Source organism: Elephantulus edwardii, unplaced genomic scaffold (assembly GCF_000299155.1).
Source record: "Elephantulus edwardii isolate Elephantulus edwardi_28Jun2011 unplaced genomic scaffold, EleEdw1.0 scaffold00288, whole genome shotgun sequence".
In the NCBI taxonomy this organism is placed as follows: domain Eukaryota; kingdom Metazoa; phylum Chordata; class Mammalia; order Macroscelidea; family Macroscelididae; genus Elephantulus; species Elephantulus edwardii.
This window is the reverse complement of record NW_006400038.1, coordinates 390432-413149: the sequence shown is the minus strand read 5'-3', so window position 1 is coordinate 413149 and position 22718 is coordinate 390432. Positions and strand designations below refer to the sequence as shown.

At 48.6% G+C, this 22718-nt stretch overlaps 1 protein-coding gene and 1 pseudogene across 1 annotated transcript in view; both read left to right on the top strand.

Moving 5' to 3' along the window:
- ATP2B2 (ATPase, Ca++ transporting, plasma membrane 2) overlaps positions 1–13987 on the top strand; it is a 257365-nt gene extending 243378 nt beyond the window's left edge. Inside the window, exons 17-18 of the mRNA XM_006900551.1 lie at positions 1842–2024; positions 13676–13987. Coding sequence (XP_006900613.1) covers positions 1842–2024; positions 13676–13987 — 495 coding nt within the window. The remainder of the gene's footprint in view (positions 1–1841; positions 2025–13675) is intronic.
- On the top strand, positions 6122–7084 carry LOC102871462 (annotated as a pseudogene).
- Positions 13988–22718: the final 8731 nt, after the last annotated feature.

The window sequence follows — 22718 nt, the reverse complement described above, 5'->3', positions numbered from 1 at the left end:
TGCCCATCCTTCTCCAGCAGAGCAGCTGGTGGGCAGCACAACTCTACCAACAGGCCACCAGAGTAACTAACAAAACTACAAATATAATGAGACCACGTCTAGCTGGATGCCACTGCCTGCCAAGGCTCTGAGACAGCAACCTTCTTTTTGTTAGTTTGGGATTGATCAGTGGTGTGAAGGACTGGCCACCCTGAGCAGAGGTTCCCCTTGGCCCTGTGAGGGTCTCAGAAGGGATGTAGAGGACTGTCTACTACAGCACCACAGCAGACTATTTACAACTGTGTGTCTACCATCTAGACACCCCAGAGTGGCACAGATGGTTGAGTGCTCATCCACTAACCAGAGATTGACAGTTTGACTTGACCCAGAGGTGGCTCTAATCAAAGGACTCGTGATCTACTTTCCAAAGATCACAGCCGTTGGAAGCCCTGTGGAGCTGCTCCTCTCCACATACCGACTACCACGATCAGAGCCAGCCGGACAACACATGGTCTGCTTGGGGGTTTGGTTTTTGTAGCCACTTAAGGAAGCTCTGGTGGCTTAGTGGGAAGGAACTGCCCTGCCAACACAAAGGTATATGGTTCAAATCCACCCGTTGTACCATGGGAAAAATCTGAGAAATCTCCTCCTGTGCCATTTACTGCCTCTGAAAACCTGATGGAGGGTCAGCTGTGGTTTGGTTCCAACTTGACGGCACACAACAACAACCATAAATAAGGACCTCCTGAGTTGGGTGTTCTCCAGCAGCCTTCCAGCTTTGGCCCTCAAACATTCACCCCCAGGGTCTGTTCCCCAAGTTCCAGGCACCCCCACCGGCATCACACCATGGGCAGTGCCCGGAACTTGTCCCAGGGAGTGGTGCTTGTGAACAGTGTGTAGAGTCAGGCTCAAAGGGGCCAAAGTCAAAGAGGCCTCTTGTGAAGTCATTTTATTTCCATTAAAACAACCTTTCATTTTATTTCCATTAAAACAACCTTCGTTACACTTTAGAGCTTCTCTAAAGAACTGCCAAGCCAGACTGGACACCAATCCCCCTTCTCTAGACAACTTTAGGGTCAGGTCATCTTCACTCCACTATGAGCCAGAGCAAGCACTGAAAGCCCATTCCCTCAGGGTGCTGTGAACCTGGGAAACCTACCTCAGAATGACCAACAGCAATGCCTGTGGCTAAAGCAGACCTTCCTCTCCCAGGAACCCGAGGCTGGAGTGCTCGGGAGCCCCTTCCTGGCCATCCATCACTTTAGCTTCCCCACTAGACCAGCCTCTCAAACCTTGTCCCCCTTGGTAAACCCTTGGGGCGGTCAGTAAGGATAAAGGTGTTTCTCCTCCAAAAACACCTAGGGTCACCCTGAATTGACTGCCTCCAGGACCCAGGACCTCCAGAGACAGGCTCTATGACACCCAGAAATGAGTCCCGGAGATTGAGGGCCAGGGTTTGTGTACACCAACTAGACACCTTGTCGCCCAGCTATACAGCTGGGCGGCCAGAGCTCAAGGAGGTCAGAGGTCTTGTTTGTGGTCACACAACCACAAGGTCTAGGGTGGATGATGTCCTAAGATTCCATTTCCCCTCTGCCTATCTGACTCTGGGTGAGTCTGTGAATGTATGAGTTAGTGAATTAAAAAGAAAATCAGTAAGACTTTCTTTTTTCAAATTAAGCTGAGGCGTGGGTGCAATGAGTTAAGAATGAACTGGACAAGAGAGCAGCTAAGTGGTAAAAGAAAGAGCAGAGGACGGAGAGGGAGGACAAAGGAACAAGGATGGACTGAAGAGAGGCCAGAGGGAGTGGAGAAGTCCGGCTGGGGACGCCTGCCCCAGCTGACCCCTGGGTCACTTCCAGGTCATCGCCACCATCCCGACCAGCAGGCTCAAGTTCCTCAAGGAGGCAGGCCGGCTCACCCAGAAGGAGGAGATCCCTGAGGAGGAACTCAACGAGGATGTGGAGGAGATTGACCACGCTGAAAGGGAGCTGCGGCGGGGCCAGATCCTGTGGTTCCGAGGGCTCAACAGGATCCAGACTCAGGTAGGGAGCTTACTGGGGCCACGTCAGTCCTGTAGGGACAGAGATGAACAATTCTTGCTGTGCAAATGACAGACCACAAAGAGACCAATGTCCCAAATCAGGCAGCTCTGGAGAGGTGCAAGCAATCCTCACCACCTCAACCAGTGTGCTCCTCCATGCTGCTCACACTCAGGCTGCACCGTCAGCCTGGGGAGGGATCAGAGTGGGTGTTACAATCAGCAAGGGCTGAGGGGGGTTTTCTAAAAGGACAAGGGGTAGGCGGGGACTCGGGATTGAGGGAGGGGCTCTGGTGGGTGCTGCTGTGGTGGAACGGTGCAGGAGGCATGGATTGGAACTGCCAAGGCTGCAGACAAGTGGCTGCCATGTGGAGGAGCCAGAATACAGCCCTAGGCCAGAGTGTGCCCACCTTCTCCCAGGGCCAGGCACAGAGAAAGCATGCTCTGGGGCACACCAGCCACTTGCTCTTAGGCTCAGCTCATGGCACTCTTCCAGAGAGGTGTCTTAGGAACTATGAGATCTCTTTTCTGAGGCTGTGTGGTCCCTACCCCATCACACTCTGGAACACCACACGGACGAGGACCGAGGCCTCTGTTGGAGGGCTCCTGCCTCCAAACTGGTGCTGCCTTGCCCTGGACTGATCTCTAGCCCTGTCTCTAACCAGTGGCTAAGCCTAGCGGTAGCACATCTGTCTCCTGGGCGTAGCTCTTTCATGGTCCTGGTCTAGAAGGCTGTGTCAGCCCTTGTGGTGACTCACAGCACTGCACAAGATCCATCTACCAAGAGGCAAAGCTTGGGCTTGTCTCTTCTTCCCCTGAGGCTGCCCAGAAGAGCAGTGCTCTGGAGGGGGCAGTCCAGCGTGTTTGATCTGGGCACTGCCTATCCAGCCTGCCTCCAGGCTCAGACTCCCCATGCATGAGGACCCACCAGAACAAGCACTCTCACAGCCTCAGAGGGGCAGGTGTGCACCCCACCCACCAGGTCAGCAATACCTGCATTCAGATGAGCCTCGCTGCTAGGCTGGCCTAGCTTGGGGGGTGGGACAGGTTTCAGACACAGCTCCCCAGTTCAGGCTGGCTGCCCCTGCCTGAGGAGATAGCCAGGCCAACTCTCTGTGGGAGGGTGAGCAGCCCACCGCACAGCAGCCACGCCTGCCAGGCCTCCAGGCTCGGAAGACCAGGCTAGAGCTCCCTGAGCAGGCCCAGGTTCCTAGCTCTCCTGGCTCCTGAGCACAGACATGTGCTCGATGCTTAGCCTACCAGGTGGGTGCCATGTCTCTTCTGTAAAGGTTGGAAACAGCGTGAAGTGGCATCCAGTATTACCTATCTAGTGGATAATCTGGGTCATGGGATGTCCCTCCGGACCTGCCCTCTCCCCTCTACACTATTCCACTCCACATGGCTCTGAAAGGACCCCAGGGTCACTGCTGGCCCCTAGACCCCGTGTGTCACCACCCCACTCCCAGGCCACCCCCAAGCCCCACACTGGCCCCTGCCCACTGCATCCTTCCTGGGAGCCTGGGCTGCAGAGGGTCCGGGAGCTGAGCAGATGCCCTTGGAGCCTTGGAGTGTGTCTGGCACCTTTTTGTTTTCATTTAAGTGGCGTTGTTGTTACCGTGCCTGCGGCTGTCCTTGTGACGTTGAGCTGTCACTTGTGTAGCTGTTGTGTCTGTTCTTTTCGCAACTTGTCTCGTTCTCTCCTCCGTTGCAGATTGAAGTAGTCAATACTTTCAAGAGTGGGGCCTCCTTTCAGGGGGCCCTCCGGAGACAGTCCTCCGTCACCAGCCAGAGCCAGGACGTAGCCAATCTCTCTAGCCCTAGTCGCGTGTCGTTGTCCAATGCTCTTTCCTCTCCGACCAGCCTTCCTCCTGCTGCAGCTGGCCGTGAGTGACTCCTTCCTGCTGCCGGCGCCTCCGACGCCAGCGCCTGGGCGGGCAGGGGCAGGGGCAGGGGCACCCGAGAACAGGGGGGCAGCTGGCCACTGGTAGGCACAAGGGCTGAGGGATCACAGCTGGTCAGGAAAACATAGCCAGGCCGGGGACAGGGTCATTCTGGGGTCAGAGCCAAGGTAAGGTTCTGAGTCAGAGGACAGGCAGGAAAAGGACCATCTTCAGTCAAGGAAGTAGGTCCAGTCTACAGTCATATGGACAAGGGGCCGTCAGGTGGGCACAGAGCATCCAGTCAGTCTAGGATCATACCTGGTCAGGAAGTGAACAGCTAGCAAAGGTCCTAACTACTCAGGGGACCATAGTCAGTCACAGTGGGGATCCATGCAAAAGAGAGGTCATGTCACTCAGTTTCCCAGCTGGCCAGGAGGTAACTGTCAGTGGTACCTGTCACGACAAGAGGGACAGTTAAACCACTGTAGGTCAAAGGTCACAGTCAGTCAGAAGCCCAGCCCAGCAAGGAATTCACACAGCCTGGAGGCCCATCCCAAAACTCCGGTACCCTTTGCCCTTTTCCTCTACTCTGGCACATCTGCCAGCATCAGTTGCCTTTCAGATGCCTCTCCTGCTTCACTCTGACTCCCTTCCTGGAAGGCGCAAGCTTTCTGATCCATCCACCCATTTATCCATTCATCTGGGCAATAGTAGACAAGAATGGGACATGGCCACGTCCTGTCTCCAAGAGCTCAGCATCCCTCAGGGATGAGGCCTCCCTCTCCATTTCCTGCCTCCCCTCACCTGGAACTCCTGACCCTTCCAATTGCGCTCATTTCCCACACCACCATTTCTGACCAGGGTCTCTCATCTCTGGCCTTGTCTGGATCTTTCCTGAACCTCTCCGACCCCAGAAGGAAGAAATCTCTATTGACCACCTGTCTCCCTCACCTTGTCTCCGAGTAAACTGTTGCCATTGAGTTGATTTCAACCCATGGTAATCCCTATGTGTCAGAATAGAACTAGATTCTCACTAGCTGGTATTTTGAAAGTAAATCACCAAGCATCCAAGGAGTCTCTGGGTAGATACAAACTTCTGGTCTTTGTGTTGCAGCCAAGTGCATTGAACATTTGTACTACCTAGAGACTCCTAGCTGCAATTCAAAGTCAAAGTCATTGCTGTCAAGTTGGAACTAGCTGAACTTCCAGTAAAGTTTTGAAGGCTATAAATTGCACAGGATGAGACTGCCCATCTTTCTCCCACAGAGCTGCTGGTAGATTCAAACTGCCAGAGAGACATAATCTTCTAGCTAGCAGGGCTGCTCTCTTCAGACTGTGTGCAGAGCACACCCAAACTACAAGCAAGCCCCCTAGTGTTACTCCTTTCAGACTGGCACAGTGTTGTTGCATTTAGCCAGCCCTCAAGACTTCTGCAATGAGAAATAAAGCTCCACTTCTCATACCTTGATATGTTGTAATATGCAGAACGTACACAAACTATGCAGCTTACCACTGAGCAGGAAGGCACTGCTCCAAGTGGTACAGCTTCCACCTTAGCTCCTCTAAGAGGAGGAGAAGCCACAGAGAACTCAAAAGTGGCATATGCACACATCCCAGGAATCTCTGCAGGTGCAGCCTTGCCAGGTGTGCAAACTGAAGGATGCAGAGAAGAAGCAGCATCTCAGTGTTCACTTATCAACACAAAAAACCAATGATGGGAAGGCTGACAAGCCAAGGTAGAAGGGAAGTGTGTTTGAGTAGATGGCAACTGAGTCACTTTTCCACAGGAAGGTGGGGATCATTGCCAAGTTTTCTTACAGCAGAAGGTACTTGGTCCCTTCCCACTCCCTCTTTGTCTTAGAGCCGTGTGTGGTCCCCCAGTGGACCCTGCATCTGCTAAGCAATGGTCTGGCTAATCTCTGCCACCTGTTTTGAGATACAGTGACCACAGTGTAGACATGGGCTCCCCCACGGGATAACAAATTGCTGTGGGCTCTTACCACCCAGGAGTCCTACATCCAGCTGGGTCTGATCCTGAGGAGTCAGGCTGCGAGGCAGGGCTCAACTCTTAGCTCAGCTCAGTCTAACCTTTTGGAGGACTCTGCATTGACATCCTCAGGTGCCCACCTAGCCTTTTAAAGTCTTCCCCACTCTCTGCTCCTTGTTGATTGACAGATTGCCCTCTCTTCTCACACAGCCTTAGCTGCATCCCTGAGACATGATGGTGAAGGTTGGAGTAAATGGATTTGACCACATTGGACTCCTGGTCACCAGGGCTGCTTTAACTCTGGCTAAGTGGATATTGTTGCCATCAATTACCTCTTCATTGACCTCAGATACATGGTCTGTATGATTCCACCCATGGAAAGTTCAATGGCACCTTCAAGGCTGAGAATGGGAAACTTGTAATCAATGGGAAAGCCATCACTATCTTCTAGGAGCGAGATCCCACCAACATCAAGTGGGGTAATGCTGGTGCTGAGGATGTGTGGAGTCCACTGGTGTCTTCACAACCTTGGAGAAGGCTGGAGCTCGCCTGAAGGGTGGTGCCAAACGGGCATTCATCTCTGCTCCTTCTGCTGATACCCCATGTTTGTGATGTGCATGAACCATAAGTACGACAACTCTCTCAAGATTGTCAGCAATGCCTCCTGCACCACCACCACCCCTGGCCAATGTCATCCATGACAATTTTGGCATCATTGATGGACTCATGACCACAGTCTATGCCTTTATCGCCACCGAGAAGACTATGCGTGACCCCTCTGGAAAGCTGTGGTGTGATGGCCGTGGAGGTGCCCAGAACATCATCCCTGCATCTACTGGTGCTGCCAAGGCTGTGGGCAAGGTCACACCCAAGCTGAATGGGAAACTTACTGGCAAGGCTTTCATTGTCCCCACCCTCAATGTGTCAGTCGTGATTCTGACCTGCCATTTGCAGAAGGTGGCCAAATATGATGACATCAAGAAAGTAGTAAAGCAGGCAACAGAAGAACCCCTCAAGGGCCTCCTGGGATACACTGAAGACCAGGTTGTCTCCTGTGCCTAACTGTGACACCCATTCTTCCACCTTTGATGCTGGGGAGCGATGACTTTTGTCTAACTCATTTTCTGGTATGACAATGAATTTGGCTACAGCAAGTGGGTGGTCGACGTGATGGTTCACATGGCTTCCAAAGAGTAAAAGCCCCTTGGACTACTAGCCCCAGCAACAGCACTAGAAGAGAGAGAGACCCTTAGCTGCTGGGGAGTCCTTATCTCAACTCATTCCCCACACACACTGAGAATCTCATCACATCCTTGACACAGTTTCCATCGAGTCCTGCTGAGAAAGGGGAGGGGCTTAGAGAGCCATCTTGTCATGTACCATCAACAAAGTACACTAAGCTCAGCGAAGGAAGGAAGGAAGGAAGGAAGGAAGGAAGGAAGGAAGGAAGGAAGGAAGGAAGGAAGGAAGATCTTCCCCTGGTTTGGTGTCCCAGTATCAGCTTTGCAATCTAGAAGAAAAAGTTCAACTGTATTAAACCTTGGTGATTTCATTCTCACCTTTCTTTTCGATCATCTATAAAAATATTCAGAAGATTCTGCTGAAAATTTTCCGGAAACGACGAACAACACATCAACAGAGAACTGCCAGATGTGCAGGCTGGGTTTAGAAGAGGCCGTGGTACTAGGGATATTGGAGCTAATGTTAGATGGTTCTTGGCAGACAGCAGAGAGTACCAGAGGAATATCTATCTGTGTTTCATTGACTATGCAAAGGCTTTTGACTGTGTGGATCACAAGCAGCTATGGCTGACTCTGAGAAGATTGGGAATCTCAAAACATTTGATTGTGCTTATGCGAAACCTATACTTGGACCAAGAGACAGTCGTCAGAAAAGAGCAAGGACACACTGCATGGTTCAAAATTGGGAAGGGGGTCTACCAGGATGTATTCTGTCTCCATACCTTTTCAAACTGCATGCAGAACAGATCATCTGGGACACTGGGCTGTATGAGGAGGAATGTGGCATCAGGATTGGTGGAAGATTCATCAACAACCAGCGTGATGCAGATGACACAGCCCTGCTTGCTGAAACTGAGGAGGACCTGAAGCGCTTGCTGCAGAAGGTCAAGGCCTGAAGCCTTCAATACGGATTGAAGCTCAATATCAAGAAAACAAAGATTCTCACCACTGGGCCAATTGGCAGCATCAGTATGGATGGTGAAGAGATTAAGTCAACACTCTTGGTACTAGCAGCCAAGAAATTAAGAGATGAATTGCACTGGAAAAGTCTGCTATCAGGGACCTCTCCAGAGTACTGAAGAACAATGACGTCAAGCGGGAGACTAAGGTGTGACTGATCCGGGCTATAGTCTTTGCAGTTGTGTGCTATGTATAGGAGAGCTGGACAGTGACTAGGGATGATAGAGAATTGATGCCTTTGAGCTGTGGTTCTGGAGAATAGTGTTGAATATACCATGAACTGCTAGGAGAACAAATAGGTTTGTCCTGGAGAGGGTGAAGCCAGGCTGCTTCTTGGAGGCAAGGATTCTAAAGCTTCGTCTGACATACTTTGGGCATGTTGCAAGGAGGGACCAGTCCTTGGAGACAGACATCATGTTTGGGAGAGTGGAGGGCCAGCGCAGGAGAGGAAGACCCTCAATGAGATGTATCGATTCGGTGATTGGGGTAGTGGGAGTAGGTGTGTCAGAGACAATTAGGTTGGTACAAGATAGAGCAGAGTTTAGGGCTCTTGTACTTAGGGTTACTATGAGTCGCAAGTGATTTGACAGCATATAACAACAAGCAAGGCCAGTTCTAAGATAATGAGTTCTGAGCACTCCTTTCTTCTAAAAATTCTTCTATGCATTCTAAGGAATGCCCCTTCGTGTCCATCACTTCCTATCTCTAAGTCATTCTCCAGGTCACATAAACCTCTTCTATCTCACAATAATCCCAACTTTGGGACAGCCTTTGAAATGGAGCCTCCACAAAGGCTTTATAAAAGTTGAGTCAGTCATCGTTTCCCACAATCCTTCATTCTCTCTGATGTCCAGCCAGCATCTTGTCTTTTCTCCCTGTTGTGATCCCTAATAATAATGTACCTGTCTTCCCTATTGTTGAAGCCACTTTGAACCGCTGGCTCCCTTCTAGGAGCCAGCTTTGGGAATATTGTCTCAGAGAAAGCCTGATCAGCATCCTTCCCCAGGGCACTGATTTCTGAAAGAGGGTTACAATCTCTGGCCAGCCCTCTAGTTCCTCCTTTACTTAAGTAGTGATTCTGAAAATGTCATCCCCTGTAGACGGGAAGGAGTCAAAGGATCCTTTTGCTATCAGAGACGATCCGTTTGGAAGCCAAAATGGTACAGGAAAGGTGAGATGTAGGTCACTTGGCAAGAGGGCTTGCCAGCCTCCTCTGAGCAGGATCTAATTCTTGGGGACTCTCCAGCAGAGGATGGTGGCCTTGTGCACTCAGATCCAAAGTAAAAATACTTCATGTTTGTCCGAAATGAAACAAGTCAACCACTGTCCCTTCATTGGCACTAGGACATCAAGAATTGACCACAAAGCACAAGACAGGGTGGTACGTGCTCTGCCTCATGTTAATAGGTGCCATCTAGTCCACTCATAACAACCCTCTGAACAACCGATGTAAGCCTTGCCCTATCCTATTATCTCCGCCAAGTTCAAACCCACTTTTGCAGTCACAATGTTAATCCATCTCCTTGAGAGTCTTCTCTTTGGCTGACCCTCTCCTTTTCCCAATACAATGTCTTTTTCTGAGGACTTGACCCCTCCAGCCAATAAGCCCAAAGTATGTGAGACAAAGTTTAACCATCTTTGTCTCTAAGGAACCACTCTCATTACATTTATTCCATGATAGATTTATATCTTTTTGGTAGCCCATGGGATGTTCAATACTCTTTGCCAATTCCACAATTCACAGCATCCATTCTTCTTCAGTCTTTCTTATTATTGTCCAACCTTTACATGAACATAAAGTAAATGAAAATATCATGGCTTAGGTCAGGTACACCTTAGTCTTTAAACTGACATCCTTGCTCTTGAGCACATTGAAGAGGTCCTTGACAGCAAATTTCCCCAGCTGGCACCGTGAGTGTTGATCCAAGTTAAATAAAATTATTGACAATATGACAGATAAGGTGAATAAATTCCCCCACTACATGTAGCTTTCCCCCGCCCCTTCATGAGACAGACGAAGTCCTAGGAAGATAGATTCACTTCATAAACAGTATAGTCTCTTCAGACTGGCTCCCAAATGTTCAGGAGGGAACTGTAGTATACGTTCTGATTTCTTCTCTGACTCACTCAAATACAAGTTTATTTTTGCCCTAGAAATATAATGGCACACTTCAATGTCTTATACCTGAGCTCGCTCAGAATTCCCCAAGGCAGTTCCTCACATCCTTTTATTCATGTGTCTTGAAATCAAAGCATGAGGATCTGTCAATATATCCATTTAACAAAGAAAGATACTGAGGCTCAGAGAAGGAGGATGATTTGGCCAGGATCACCAAGGAAAAAAGAAAAGGTCTAGCTAGTCCGCCATTTTCCCACAGCCTATGCTGCTCAAATGAGCCCATGGGCCTGGAGGACACTGAAGCTGGAATTGCGCTCAGGAATAGCTTCACACTTGTCAGAAGACCAAGTTCTCCCTGATTGGAAAGGCTAAGCTGCTCTCTGCATGGCAGAGACTAAGGATGCAGACATCTTCCCAGATGGAAGCCAGAATGCTATTCATATTTAGCTCTTTGATCCAAGGCTCTGCCACATTGACCCTTTATTACTTCCTCAAATGTCTAGCATGTCTCAAGCCATCTTTATGCTTAACAGGTCTGTAACATGCCCAATGTTCACCAGTGGGACCAACTAAGCCAAGAGCATCCTGAGCCAGGACTGACCACCTTTCTGGATCCCATAACCTACTAGATAGGGTGTCCCCTAACACCCCTTCCCTTCAGATCTTGGGGTCTGCACACAGTGAAGGCAAGGAATTGGCATCTCTTAGGGGGACAAGTGAAGAGAGAGAAGAGGAAACAAGGTGGACCTCTCGGTAGCATTTTGATAGCTAATTTAGTGTGGTCTTGGGTTGGCAAGAAAACAGCTTGCTTCTGGGGGGATCCGAGAGCTCTCCACCGTCTGAATATTCCATGTGTTTGTTTCCCCAGAGGGCTAGAGAACCCTGGACACAGAGTTCAGCAAGAGAGAGTGAAATTAAAAGAGGTTGTGAGTCTTTAACCTTGAGCCTGAAATGAATGTGAATTCAGTCCCAGATTCTTGGCTTCCATGAAGCCGGGTAAACATTCGAGTATGCCGGCCCTCCCACCCCAGGGCCATGCTTGTCCTCAGAGCCCTCTGACCATGGACTAGGTCCTCTACTGTAGGTGCCAATGGAACCAAAATGTCTGAAACCCCACAACTGAGGACCTTCCACTCTCCCCTCCCCCTCTGTCCAAACACAGCGCCTGAGCCCAAATCCTAGCTCTTGGGTAGGCAGGGAGGGGAAATGGAAGAGCCTTTTCCTTCCCATCCTTTTTTCCATTTCAGCCACAGAGAGGACTGATATGGAGACTTGATATGGCCATGTCGGGGTGTCCCAAAAAGTCTTGTCCCCACAGTGTTGTCCAGAGCAGTCCTTTCTTTCTGTTGTCTCCATGCCAGGGGGAGGGTGGAAGGGCCTACATCTCATTGTGTGTTGTCCCCTCTGCATTGTCAGTCACATGACAGGGTCCTGCCACACTCCCTCCCCTCACAGCCAGGAGCTCCAGTTGGTATCACATTGAAATTTAGCCTACAAACAACTGATCACTCGGCTGGGTAGCTACAGTGATAATCTTTGTTCCCATTTTGCAAATAAGAAAATTGAGGCTTATATCATCTTTTCCTCCCCCAACCAAAGAGTGCAGCAGTCCACTTATAAGGAAGGAATTTCAGAAAGGCTGTCACTGAGGCGGTGGCCAGCTGCCCCATGCTTGGCACTTTTTGGCTCTTAAAATACAAAACCTCCACACAGGGCTCCTTACCCTCACCCTGTCCCCAGCACATAAGTAAGGAAAAGGAAAGAAATGCTACTTCAGAAGAAAATAAGTCAGCACTTGTAAATGATGGCTGACAGCAAAGGAGAAAAAACCTGAAAAAAGTTTTTAAACTATAGGTCTTACACAAGACCACAAAAGAATATTTGCAAATTTGACATTTAAGTCAATTCTGTGGACTTGAAAGTCAAGGACAGAGAAGACTTTGGTGATCCCACTCTGAATCTGTACAGGAAGCCCTGAGCACTGACATTTAAAGTCACCAACCAGTGTCATGTTGTCAGATCACTTCCATGGGCCCCACAGAAAAGCATCGCAGGTTTAGCTGACAAGCACACAAATCCTGGGGCTTCCTCCCCACCTTGGTATATGCCTTGGGCCCTGAGGCAGAGGGGTTGCTCTGCAGGGAAGGTGGCCACATGGTCTCAGGCCCCACTGGGGTGGGTGCCTCCCATCTCCCCACTGCTGACTCCACTCAGAGTGGACTAGACAAAAAAGGAGGCAAAGTCTTTGTCTGAAGTCCCATCAGCCCCTTGAAATAGCGAGAATGGTTTCCCTTCCCCCACTCTGCACCCTGTGAGGCAGGACAGGGGACAAGAACAGTGTGGCTGGTCCAGGGTCCTGGCATGACACTCAAGCCCTCCACAAGTAGGACTCACACCCAAGCTCCCTGTTCCTCAGAGGAGAGAGGTGAGGCCCAGGTACGGGGTTCATGACGGAAACTCAGAAAATGAACGCACTTGCTGCTCAGCCCCACAAACTCCAGGACCCCACCTGGGGCTGGGCTTGGCCATTTGATTCTGACCCTACTTTTCATTTTGTGTTTTCAAAGCATAAACAGGGAAATAAGTCTCAACCCAACACTTGGCCAGGGCTTTGAGTCTATACTCGAGTGTTTACCTCCTCAGTGCATGAAGGAAAGAAACGCTGGGCTCTAATGGCTCCATTCACATTGTCCAGGCTTCCAAGTGTAGCTGTGTGTGTTCGTGTGTGTCGTGTGGTTCCTGTCCCCACCTGTGGCATGTACCCGCTCCCCCATGTCCCAAGTCTGCAGCCTCTCATGCTTCCTGGCTGCTGCTGCCCTGCACCTCAGAACGCCCTGAGTTGGCTTTGGTCTGCTTCGCGGCCTTCAGTGTGATGTTCTTCTCTTGTCTGGTCCCCACGTGTTTCCGTCCTCCCTGCTCACCCAGCTGTCTCTCTTCTCTGTTCCTGCTCTGTGTGTGGCGTGCAACCTGTTCCATGTTGTGTGATTTCTTCACTGTGTGTGGGGTGTTTTTTTATTTTTTTTTTAATAGCCTCTCCTCCTTCCTCCTCAGTTTCTACCTGGCTCTCCTGCCCCTTTCTGCATGGTTGAACTCCCCTCCAGAATGAACAAGGCTCAGTCTCTCACTATGGGTGGGCACCCACTGCAGTGGGCCACACTTCCTCTAACCATTGTGTCCCAGCATCTCTGATGGTGCTCGATGACTCCTCTTGCTCTCATACTGTGGTTTTGACCAAAGCCAAAACAATTTAAAAACACAAAACCACAACCTCATGGATCACATAACCTGAGTGTCCCCCACTCCTCTTCTCCCCACTCCTGCCGATGCTCAGAATATCCATAACTGTGGATTCCGGCCTCCTCCTACTGTGCCCTAACTCTTCTCTCACCTACCCCTCACTGGGCCCCACAGAATGTGGCTCCCAGCCCTCAGAGAACAGTGTTTCTAAGCTCTGCTCTTCCCTTGCAGATCCGAGTCGTGAAGGCGTTTCGTAGCTCTCTCTATGAAGGTTTAGAAAAGCCTGAGTCTCGAACCTCCATCCATAATTTCATGGCTCATCCTGAATTCCGGATCGAAGATTCCCAGCCCCATATCCCCCTCATCGATGACACCGACCTGGAAGAAGACGCCGCGCTCAAGCAGAACTCCAGCCCGCCGCCATCGCTCAACAAGAACAACAGCGCCATTGACAGTGGGATCAACCTAACGACCGACACAAGCAAATCAGCTACCTCTTCAAGTCCAGGGAGCCCCATCCACAGCCTGGAGACGTCGCTTTAGCTGAGGACCCCAGCACCTGCCCACCCTCACGGACCCCACCACCACCCACCTTCTGGGCACCCACCTACCCCAGACACCCACGATGCCAAGCAGCAGCAAGCAACAACAGAAAACCAAACACTGGAGAGAGGACTTCCGTATCCCCCACAAATCCTTTCTCTGGCTGTGATGCTGTTTGAACTCTTTTTCACTTCGAGGCAAGGGGCAGGATCTCTGTGGGGGTTTATGGGGGAGAGCAATTTGTCCAAGGGGCCCTTCCTGGCTTCCACTTACACACGGACCAGCCATGCCACCCGGCCACACATCCCCTGCATGGATGTACTTACACCTCCACTTCTCCCCTTGTTTGGTTTTCGAGGGTTGGGGGAGGGAATTTTTTGTTTTCATAGGCGGGAACTACAAATGGACTCTTTTCTGAGACTGTTTATCCAATCCACTGGTCTGTGAGTTTTTGAAATGCTTGCACAGCATGGTCTCAGTTGTATAGATTAATTTAATAACTTTTTGAAATTGCAGAGCTTAACTTGCCTAGTAGATTTGCACCAATGGAACTGAAGAACTTCATAGACACTCACAGGTTATATCCATTTCTTTGTATCTATATCAACGTATACTTCTCCAAAGCCGTATACGTCCGTATAGATAGGTAGATTGATGTGTATACATATATATATAAAGTATATATGTATATATATATGCACACATATATATACATGGAGATATATATATATATATATATATATATATATATAGAGAGAGAGAGAGAGAGAGAGAGAGAGATAGATATATAGATATATCTCGTTTCTTTGCTGGCATGTTGCCTTGTTTCAGCTTAAATTGCTCTATTTTAACTTATTTATGTCCTAAAAGAAGAATGTAATTTGTTTACAGACTTGTAGATAATGTCTCTGGCTATTTGTACGGTTGAAGAACACTGGTGCCTGAGCCCACAGACAGCTTGGCACAGCCGACCCCTCTGGATTGCACCCTTGATGTTTTCTGATAGCCATGCTCTGATTTTTTTGCCTGCTATTTCCGTTCAATAATGTCACTACCGAAGGAGGCTCAGGCAGAAGCCCAATGCTCTAAGCATCCATCAGAGGGTTTCACAACATGCTCTGTAGACAAAGGGAGAGGAGGGGAGAAGGCTTCCCAGGTTCACAGGACAAATAGCCATCTGGGCCCAAGGAAGGCAAGATCTGGGAAGCAAGGGTGGAAGGCTTTTTCTCTCAATGAAACTCACTTGAGTTTACCAAGAGCATAGCATTTCCAAACTAGGTTCTCTTTGTCACTGTCTGCAGAGAGGTGGGGTAGTGTTGCAATGTTATAAATGCTATTGTGTTGAATTTTTTTAAGTTAGTAATTTAGAGGTTTATTTCCTTACAAACTACAGCATATGAGCTGTTGGCTTATGGATGAGGATCAATATGGCTTGCTGCTTTTATTTTTATTTTTGACAAAAAAAAAGCCTTTTCTCTGCACTATTTAGATCCGAATGAACTTTAGGATGTGTATATTGAAATGTATTCAGTGTGATTTTTTTAAACCAAATTGTCTTCCTGTAGTCACAATATATACTGTAGCCTTTTAACAGCAAGTCTTGCTTTCCTAGACAGAAAGCCATTCTGAAACCCTGCGGTATCACAGGTGAGAAAGGTGGTTATTTTTCCCCAAGACAATAACAGCACTAGTAATCCAACTTAATAAGAGCTTATTTAATTGTATGTCAGCCTCTTAACTGCTAAGCACTTTGTGGGTCTCAGCTTTTTTCATAAAAGAACTTTTGTATTTAATACAAAGTTTGCTTTGAGACTTTTCAGCATATGATCTTTTTCCATAAACTTGTACAGTGCAAAAGACATTTTGAATACCATGATCAATGATGTCCCGTGCTTCGAGGAAAACCAGACACTTCCCGCCTTGCTTGCAAAACTCATTCCTCTGCTGTCCCTTCTCATAGCTGTTCCGTGTCTGACCGGCCTCTTCCCTTCTCCAGACCCAGAGAATTCTTCCACAAACAAGATGAGATCCCCTCAGGAAAAGAGCCATAGTCAGCTGGGAGGGCCTAAGTCTTGATGGCTGTGGAAAAATGTGAAGGCTTGGGGTCCAAAGTTAGCCAACTCCACAAGGCTAAGCCCTTCTTCCAGGAGAAAGCTTTCAAGAGGGCTTTTTTGTGAGAGAACATCTCCTGAATGTCATGATTAAATATCTCTGAATGTATCCAGCAAAAGAAACTGCACCCGCAAAGTGCTGACTAGTTTCAGCTCCACGCACCACCAAAAGCCAGTGGCTGAGTTCCTCTGAGGAAGGAAGCACTCGAGTGTGGGATAGGGGGCAACAATGGCATTTCCAGAGTGTTCTTTCTCAAGGTTTCCCACACTCCCTTTTTTCATTTGAATTCTATGTTCATGACACCAGAATAGTCCCACCTGCAGCCATGCTCCCTGTTCCTCCACAGTCAGGAGGTAGGAACACAGAAGGGGCAGCTCTGAGTGGAGCTTCTTTTGGGCAATAAAGAGCAACAGAGGCTGCTGAGGATGTTCCACATCAGCACTGGTCTTTCATCATCAGGAACGGCAGATTCCACATGCACCCTCACTCTTACACAGCCACACACGGGAAATGATCCGTTTGTCAAAACTCACTATAGTACACAAAGCTTGTGCTCTGCGTCCTATATCTAGCAGCATGGGGTACGTTTGGCAGTTCACCCCACTAGGGGGTAAATAATTTATGATCATTCATCTGTTTTTATGAATTTTTTTATCTAGACAATAATTGTAAATAAAGAACTCACAGTCTCTGTTCATTTAATACTATGCAATGGTTATGCTTTCAATTGCTGACTCTTCTTACTCCCACGATGTGGTTCTAAAATGTCTGTGGTTTTTAAAAAAAAACAAAAACAAAAACAACAGCAAACAGAACATCAAAATCTGTGCTCTGTAATGTATACTTCTTCCTGATTTGGGACTGCACCATCCACTTAGCTTCTTTTCTGCCCTCTGACAAGGAGCCCAGGAGGAGGCACTCATGAGTTGTGAAATTTAAGATGTCAGCTGGTATCCCACACAGGTGCAGACAAAGCAGGCAGTGCTACCTTGCCAGGGATCTGGGAAGGCTCTGGGGAGTTAGCTTTCTGCACCTTAGGCAGAGCAGCCCTTCACCAAGGCGCTGGCCCCAAGGGCCCAGCAAAGACAGAGCTGGTAAGAGCAAAGGTACTTACCTCTAAGACCAGACCACCCATAATGACGACGTTGGAGCAGCAAAGCTGTCCCATCTCTTCCTGGCTGAGCAAGTCACCATTGAGAAGTGTCACTTTGACCATATACTGACTACTTACATAGATTTGGGTTGGTATCTGGAATTTCTCTTCTAAAACCTCTTTTGAATGTCTCGTTTGGCACCAGCCACATGGCTTCAGTTTTTGGAGCTTTAAAATATTGTATTATCTGGTGGAGTGAGTCCCCTTTGCTCTTATTTTACCAAATTCCCTGACACATTCTTCCAAGTAAACTGTGAAATGCTGCTGGGTCTCCCACTCCTTCCCGAATTCCAGCCCTCATTCCTGGCCCCATCTTCCTTCCTGGAGCTGCCCTCTGTTCAGTGTGTCCTGTCGGGAGGAACTAACAGGACTTTCTGATTCTTGAGGGAAGTGGGGCTACTATAATTTTGCTTAGCCTAGGAGTAGTCAGGAAGGTTATTGAGCCCACACCCAATCTCAGTTTGGGAACCAGGATCTCTCTCCTGGCTGGACTGAGGTGGACCCTTTATCTATCTCTGAATCATATAAGAAATAGAAGCCTATCTCAGACCTGGAGCTACCAGAGTGAGGAGAGACCTTTGCTAGGCAGAATGTCTGGACTTCTCAACATGCACAAATCTTGACTCCCATCTCCCCTTCCTGAGCTGATTTTCCAAGGTGTAAAATTTCTTGGTGGGACCTCTTCATGACTGTGTGGACACAGCCACCCAGATTGCACTTTTGCCCCAAGATCTGACATCTGGATTGGGGGAGTAGATTTCTTGAAGGTTTGGGCCTCCCAGAACCAAGGACAACAGTATGAGATTCCTAGGTCTTTGCCAAATTCCAAATAAAATTCTCCTAACTTTGAGATAGAGAATACCCCTGTTCAAGCATGAGCAAAGGGGGGATGAGAGGGTGGTACCAGGCCCTGTTCATCAGCCATCATCCCTTCCTCTAAGAGCAAGAGAGCTGAGGGACTGCCTTCCCAGCTTTCTAAGGGTATTTTGTAATGCCTGAGGTGTTCTTCCTACTGTACCTGGAGCTCCCCTGCAGTCACAAAAGAATGGTGCCGCCTCGCTTCCACAAGTGTCCTGGGCTCTGGGGATCTCTGTGACAATCTGGTCTGGGACGTTTCTGTGCTCTTTATTGTACACTTTATTTCTCTGTATCTCTGGCTTGTGCTCTTTGTAATGAATGGGATTTATCTGCCTTTTCAACACTATACTGAGCAATAAAATGCACACGTGGAAATGTGGACACGGTGCACATCACAAGGCCTTTTTCCACACAATGGCTGGGTCCAAAACACAACCACCCCTCTTAGCGCATTTGAATTTAGGGAAAGATTGAGTCCTTGGGAGGGAAAGGCACTTGACACAGCATTCAGTGGATGATGTGTCGCCTCCCACCAGGCCACCTCTTCTGGAGGGAGATCTCTGTCCATAGTTGGAAGCTCACCAGATGAGGGAGACTGTTTAGGAGACTAGTCACTCCATGAGGAAGGGCTGACAGTTCCTGAGGCCTTGGGAGAAGGCAACTCAGAAAAGGAGGATAGAAAAGGGGGAATGGGATTTCTGGGGAAAGAGAGGGGATGCGCATTGGAAAAAGCTAAAGAGGAAAGGATGAGAAGCATGGACACAGGATGCAGGAGGAGGGAGGCAGAGGGGAACCCTGGCACCAAGAGTCTGAACTTCGCAAACCAATGTCTTGGAGAAAGTGCAGTCAGAGTGCTCCTTAGAAGCAAGGATGGCAAAACATTATCTCATGTACTTTGCACCTATTGTTAGGAGGGCTCATTGCTTGGAAAGGTAGAGGGGTCAGCAAAAAAGAGGAAGACCCTCAACCAAATGGACCAAATCAGTGACTACAGCAAAGGGCTCAATTGTGTCAGAGTTTATGAGGATGGCACAGGATAGGGCAGAGTTCAGATCTGTTGTTCAAAGATAGAGTCACTAGGAGCTGTACTGGATTCAAGGGCACCTAACAACTGACCACCTGAAGAAAAAGAGCCTAGACTAAGAAACCAGCCCCCGTATTGGGTAGAGTTGCAAATATCAGGAATGCATATGCACACATAGAAAGAAGTAACTGTCAGATAAAGCACCCGAGGTCCATCTAACTGCCAGACACTGTTTCACATCCAAGGGTCCATTTCAGCCCAACAGTGACCACTGACAGAGGTATTACTGTAACTCCCACTTTCTGAAGGAGGACCCAGCAACTCCACGAGGTGAAAGGGGTACCTGCCTAGCAATAGATGATAGATACATTTATACCTAAGCCATCCTAATTATGGAAACTGTACTCTAAATGATGTCTTTTTGTTCCGCCAGCAAACATCTTAATGATTAAGATATGGTTCCACTGCTTGTCCCAAATCCTTGATTTCTTCAATTTTATTGCTGACACCAGGCAATTCCATTAATAATATAATAAGAATGCCCAATGTATTCTGCATTATTATATGTACGCTCCTTGGACAAAGGCAACATGCCTTTCTGGAGGTGCAGGGCCAGAGAAAGAGAAGATGACCCTCAAAAAGATAGATTGATACAGTGACTGTAACAATGGACTTGAACATATCAGAGACTATGAGGATGATGCAGGTTAAGGCATGGTTCAGATCTGTCATTCATTGGGTTGCTCTGAGACAATGGCACCTAATGACTCAATGACACCTAATAGCAACAATATGCCATGGAGGAATTCTGGTGGCCTTGTGCATTAAGTGTTGGACTACTAATAAAAAAGGTAGCCAGCTCGACTCCACCAGCCACTCTGAGGAAGAAAGATGGACTGTCTCCTCCTGTAAACATCGGCAGTCCAGAAATTCAATAAGGGTGCCATGAGGCAGAAGGTTTTAATATGCCATTACCATTACTCATTCAAAGAAAGGTTACTCCATTGTCTCAGCACCCAAAGCTCCTGGCACTTTCTGGACAACTTTGGTGAGAGAGGGCTCGGGAGACCGATTGGGAGCCTGGGCAAGGGCCACTTCCTGCCAACAACTGTCAGAAGTGAGACTTAGGAGACAAGTGGCTTGATTTTATCACCTAGTTCAAGGCCAAGGTCTATCCCTTAAAAAACAGAAAAACTAAGATTTACATACACACCTGCAATTTCTCCACTAGATTGAAATTCAAATTCTAAATTCTGAGGTGGAGGAGCAAGAGTGGTTTATTACATGGGGATCTGGAGGCATGCTACAACAGTCCATTCTTCTGGGTCAACCTCAGCTCCTTGACAGTCTGATTCTTCTTGGAGTCTTAACATCTTCCCTCAAAGGAAGGTTCTCCCCTAAGTCATTTCTCTTACACTCAAGATAGGAAATTGAAGGACTGTAACCCTAGATTCCTTAATCCTCTGCCTCCCTAAAGCTCCCAGGAGCCTGTGGATGCTGGACTTTGTGTGACTGAAGCAGTAAGAACTGCAGGAGGCTAGTAAAGCTATCCCTGGAAATTACTAATGTTTATACCATCAAGTCACTCTCGAGTGGATTTTCAGAAGCAGTAAATCAAATCACCCAGGTGAAGACTGCCCATGTTCCTCCCGTGAAACAGTTGGTGGATTTGAACTAACAGTCTTTGCCATTAGACCATCAAAGCCCCTTACCACCAGTAGGTCACTGTTGTTGTTAGGTGTCCATTGAGTCAAGTACGACTCATAGCGACCCTATGAACAAGAGATCTGAACCCTGACCTATACCTGTGCCGTTCTCAGAATTTCTGACACACTTGATCACATTGCTGCAGTCACTGTCGATTCATCTCATTTAGAGTCTTCTTTTTCACTGGACCTCCATCTTTCCAAGTATGATGTCCCTTTCTAAGGACTAGACTCTCCTTAGAATATGAGATGAGTTTCGCCACTAGGCCACTCCCTAATCCCTAATGAGTCAATACACCAGAGCTTCAGATTGATTCCCCTTGGCCCACATTTCAGGGCAATCCAGAGAAACCAGTGCCCCATCCCACCCCTCCGCCCCACCCCATCACCACTCTCACCCTAGTCCCGCCCCCAACCCCTCCCCTGACCCTCACCCACAACCTTCAACCCTGTCCAGTCCGCGCCCCGCCCCCGACTGTCACCTCCCCCTGCAGGTTTCCAAAGACTAAGAAAGAGGTGGAGCAGCCGGGACAGGGCAGCGGGAAGTGGGCCACTAAAGGGCTGTACACCCGGAATTGCGGAACCTTTCTGGGTGTGGCGCTAGTTGCTGCCCGGAAGTTTTGAGCAGGGACTACGGCCGCCAGCGCTGCCGGAAGCGAGCTACTTGGAGGGGACACCGGTAGCTGCCACGTCCGAGGTTGCTTGCTGGTCTCTAGCCGCCTTCGCCCCAGCCATGGTGAGTGTCGGGCTCAGGGACGTCCAGCGGGGTTCGGGCCACGGTCGCTGTCCTGACAGACCTCGCTTCGGAGGTCCTTTTGCCTCTGGAGCTCGAACTCGGGGCTGGGTCATTCAGCATCTCGCCACCGTTGGGAGGTTTGGGGGACCTGGCCCTGCCAACTAATAAAGAAGCCAGCGTGAGCCGCGCCTTCTTTTCTTCTTTCTGCTGTTAAAAACAGAAACAATACCCCATAGTAGCTGTTGTAGCCAGAGATCTTAGCAAGTTCCAAGTATTGCTCGGAAGTCGGCCACCAACCCGGTGAAGTCCATGTTGTTGTCCACACTTTGCAGACGGGGAGTGGGGAGTGTTGACTAGAGAATTGAAGCCTTGTACACAGCTGGCAGGTGACAGATGAGATTCATACTTCCTTAAGCTGTCCTTTCTATTTACCACCGCTCCCAGTACAGATATTTGACAACTCCTCCTGGGTGCTGGGTCCTCATGCTGTGAAAGTCACTTAAACAAAAGGATTAATTGGAGGATCCTTGGAGTGGGGCGCAGTTTCTTTCTTTCTGTGGTACCCATTCTGCACTTGCTCATTTAATGAACAGCTGAGTTCCGTACACAGTGCCTTCGGGAGAATGGCAGTGCTTCATCAGCAGGCATGAGGGAACCGAGACAGAAGTCAGGACACTGGGTTTAGTTCCTGCTCAGAGGGCCAGAGCGCCTATGTATTAAATCTCTGGCTATTTTGGCCTCGGATTCTTTAGTTGTTGAATAGAGTTGCAAACCTGCTTACCCTCTTCCTGCAGATTCTAGTTTCCAACTTATTAACTGATTCTGAAAAGCAGAATTGATTTTGCCTCTTAACAAAGACCAAGTAACTCCAGGTACTCAGAAAGAATACTCCCTTATTTTTATTTTTTAAAAAAATTACTGATACAGAAATATGATTGACTAGCCCTGGCTGATAAGGCACCATGACTCAGGAAGCCTCCACCAGGTTTTTAAGGCTACGGATCTTTACAGGAGAAGACTTCCCATCTTTCTCCATGAGTGCAGCTGGTGAATTCGAACTGCTTATCTTTCGGTTAGCAGCTTGATGCTGTAGTATTATGTCATTCAGGCTCCTTACTAGGTAAGAGTAATTAGAAATAAAT